The following is a 3,287-nucleotide window of genomic DNA, read 5'->3' as shown; positions in this document are numbered from 1 at the left end:
TTCATTTTGAAATTAAGTTTATTCTCCAAATGATTAACTTTTCCAAACGTCTTTCAGGCGACGCATGAGCGCACGAGAATGTCTCAATCACTCCTGGATGAAGAAGGAAGTGTTTAGACCAACTCGACCAACCACACTCAACCTTTCCACCACACTTCATTCCCCCTCCCCCCGGCCCAGCCCGGGCACTCCCTCCCCCGCACCTGTCACGCCCCTGACGCCCGCACCTATGACACCCTTGTCGGCAGTGCCACCAGAGGTCACCACCCCCAGCAGGGACATCGGCCTCCCTCCCTTCCACCCCAACTCTCCTCTCAAGCACTCGCCTTCGTTCACCGGCTCCATCTCCACGCTCACCTCCCCTGTCTCCTCCATGCCTCCTGTTCCTCCAGCATCCCTACAGAGGCAGGAATCCAGAGTCCTGGCTAAGCACAACCTTGAACGCCTAAAAGGAGCATGTCCAAGTCACGAGAGGTCTTGTCCGAGAGAATCCAGATGTCCAACCTGAAGAAGACCATCTCGAAGTCTCGGGAGAGACTCTTCGACGCTAAGCTCGGCATCTCGAGATCGCGCGAGAGACTCATGGGCCTGCGCTCCTTCTCACAGTCGGTGGAGGCTCTTACCGCCCTCTCCCGACTCAATCAAGGAAACTCGAGATACCAAAGTTGCAACAACATTTTCCTCCCCATGCTGGCTCCTAGCGAGAAGGAGGATGATGTGCCCTGCAGAATGTACAAAAGCTTGGCCGCCATCGACCAGATTGACGGCATCGAATGCACTCACAAACTTGGCTATTTTGAGTCTAGATTTTGCAAGGATGACGAGGACTACAACGACCATGTGACGCGACACAACACCACCATGAACAGCGTTTTCATGCCACAGGACTCCACTAAGCCTGCCAGCGACATTGCTTCTGAAGCACGGCTTCGAGGCGGCGGACGAGGTGGTCGAGGCGCTGACGTGTGTGACAAGCGGTGTACTCGGCACAGCCACAGACAGCCAGAGGCGCAGCACACACAGAAAATTCCCAAAGTAAACAGGGCAGAGCGCATGAAGAGAGAAGCTCAGAGACGACGCAAGGAGAGGAAAGAAAGAGAGAAGGAAGAAAAAGAGAAGGAGAAGAACAAGCATATTGTAAGCGATCCCGAAGTTGTAGCTCGTACAAGTAACAAAATTTCACATGAAAAATTATCTGAAGGGGCATCTTCGCCAGTCGGACGTCGAGGCTCAGTGTCACATGTAGAACAACGACTAGCAGAACGCCACGAAAGACAGCAGGAAAGACTGGAAAAACAAGAAAGAGAAGAGAGACGATGCAGCATCAGTGGCAGAAGACGAGGGTCCGTTGACTGCGACAGAAGTACAGTCACTGAAAAAATGAGAACCCACAAGACTAGCAGTGGTCTCGGCGTGTCCCACGAACGCCCGCGCAGCACCACGCCCACGCGGCGACAGAAGGGAAAGAAGGGATCCAACGAAGGCAGCGACGTGTCCCAGGCCTCCTCCATGGAGAGCGTGGATGGCAACCTGGACAGCCCGCGATCGCCCACCAGACCAAAGCGCCCGACTTCCTTGAACCTTCCCGAAATCAAGATCCTCGCGAAGCCAAGCCCCAAGAGCGAGGATGAAAATGACAACATCGTGAAGCAGGAGTCTCAGGGCGACCACGATGAGGCCTACGTGTCACTCGAGGAGCCAAGCCTGTACATCAGAAGTCGCAGTCTGGAGGACAATGAAACCAACGAATCTAACAGAACACTCGTGGAAAACAAACAAGAAACTCGCACACAGGAAGCTCTTGAAACAATTCAAAATTTAGTAATCAAAGAAGCTTGTGAATTGGATGTTTATCCCGAGAAAAATGGCAGCACAGAAAAAAACGAGACGGAAAAAGACCAGAGTTTGCAAGTGACGTCAGAGCGAGGTCTGGCCAATTCTGGGGAATTGACTGTAATTCGGGAAGAGGACGACGGCTCCCCTAATAAATCGCCGAGATCATACTTGAGATCGGTGTCAAACAGCAGCGACTTCGGCAGCATGGTAAGCGAGGGCAGCGAGGGCTCAGTAGACCGGGAAGATGGTTCCCTGCGCAGCCCTGGCGCGGAGGGTGAGTTCCACTCTGAGTGGAGAGGCCGCCTTAGGTCCATGAGCATTCAGCCTAACTGCACCGCGCCAAACAAGAGCCGAGGGAGAGCCAGATCTAACTCCATCCACCTGGAACCCAACGTCAACAACCGCGCCAGACCTTGGGGCGAGCTCTGCAATGGCGCAGTAGCCCGCGCTATGGAGAAGTTCAACATTAAGGAGAATGCTATGACCACTGCAGGAAGAACCATCCAGCAACGACGATTGTCAACTCCAGTCATCTCCCCGACGGAGGAAGAATCGGCGTTCCTGCCGTGAAGGTTTTGAGCGTTCCGCTTCCCACCCACCAAGCAGATGAAACTGCGACCCTTTGCTGAAGGTTTATTTCCAATCTAATCATGATTTGGCATTAACCAATGCAACTCTGAGAAGTTAAACACAGAGTTCCAGGATGTTCACCAAAGTTCAAGATCTCCATTGAAGTGTTCTTCGTTTGTCGTCGGGGTCATTTTGCTAGTCATAAGATCACTCACCACGGCGCTCCTGACCGGGCCCTACAACCCTGCGGCTCTACGCACGGCTGCCAGCTACGATTCCTTCCGACAGCCAAAGGGAACATCCAGTACTTCAAGTGCAGGAGGGACATGTGCTCCCGCTGTGTGAAGCAGTATGAAAACCTGCCGAAATGTGCCGGCGATACAGCAAGTAACCGAATGAGGCTTATATTGCTTTAATTACAATATCTTCTGTGTTTGTGTTTTCCACGCTGGTCGTTTGGACACGGCCGACTCGGTGCTTGTCATAGAAACGGGTAATTTTCATTTTCCTTACAGGTGCTACGCCCAAAAATGCCTGACGCTTGTCATAAGACCTGGTTCTTCTAAGTCCTTAAGCATGAAACTTGACAAAAACTCATTTTACATGCTTTCACATTATGTGGAATTGATACCTACTCTTTTTGTAATATGTGAAGTGGTTGGTCGAGTTTCTTTATTCCTTTGTCAGGATTTTTAAAGCCAGTCCGGGGTAGTGCTGTATACTCTACTGCATTTACATTTTAAGATTATACGATTAGCATTTATTACGTAAGCTTTTCCTTCAAACACATGTTAAAACATTAGATACAAATTCAGTTACCACGTGCACTATATTTTAAAGCTTATAGAAATTTTAACGATGTACAGTTTAAAAAAGAATTT

General features: G+C 50.6%; 1 protein-coding gene across 1 annotated transcript in view; it reads left to right on the top strand.

Moving 5' to 3' along the window:
- The window catches only part of LOC119592598, a gene marked incomplete at its 5' end in the record, with an annotated part of 25,554 nt that extends 22,267 nt beyond the window's left edge, over nt 1-3,287 (top strand). The window contains 2 exon segments of the mRNA XM_037941481.1: nt 58-448; nt 451-3,287. Coding sequence (XP_037797409.1) covers nt 58-448; nt 451-2,406 — 2,347 coding nt within the window.

This window comes from Penaeus monodon, chromosome 30, assembly GCF_015228065.2.
Source record: "Penaeus monodon isolate SGIC_2016 chromosome 30, NSTDA_Pmon_1, whole genome shotgun sequence".
NCBI lineage: Eukaryota > Metazoa > Arthropoda > Malacostraca > Decapoda > Penaeidae > Penaeus > Penaeus monodon.
Note: the sequence above shows the minus strand (reverse complement) of the source record. Positions and strands in the feature narration are given on the sequence as shown.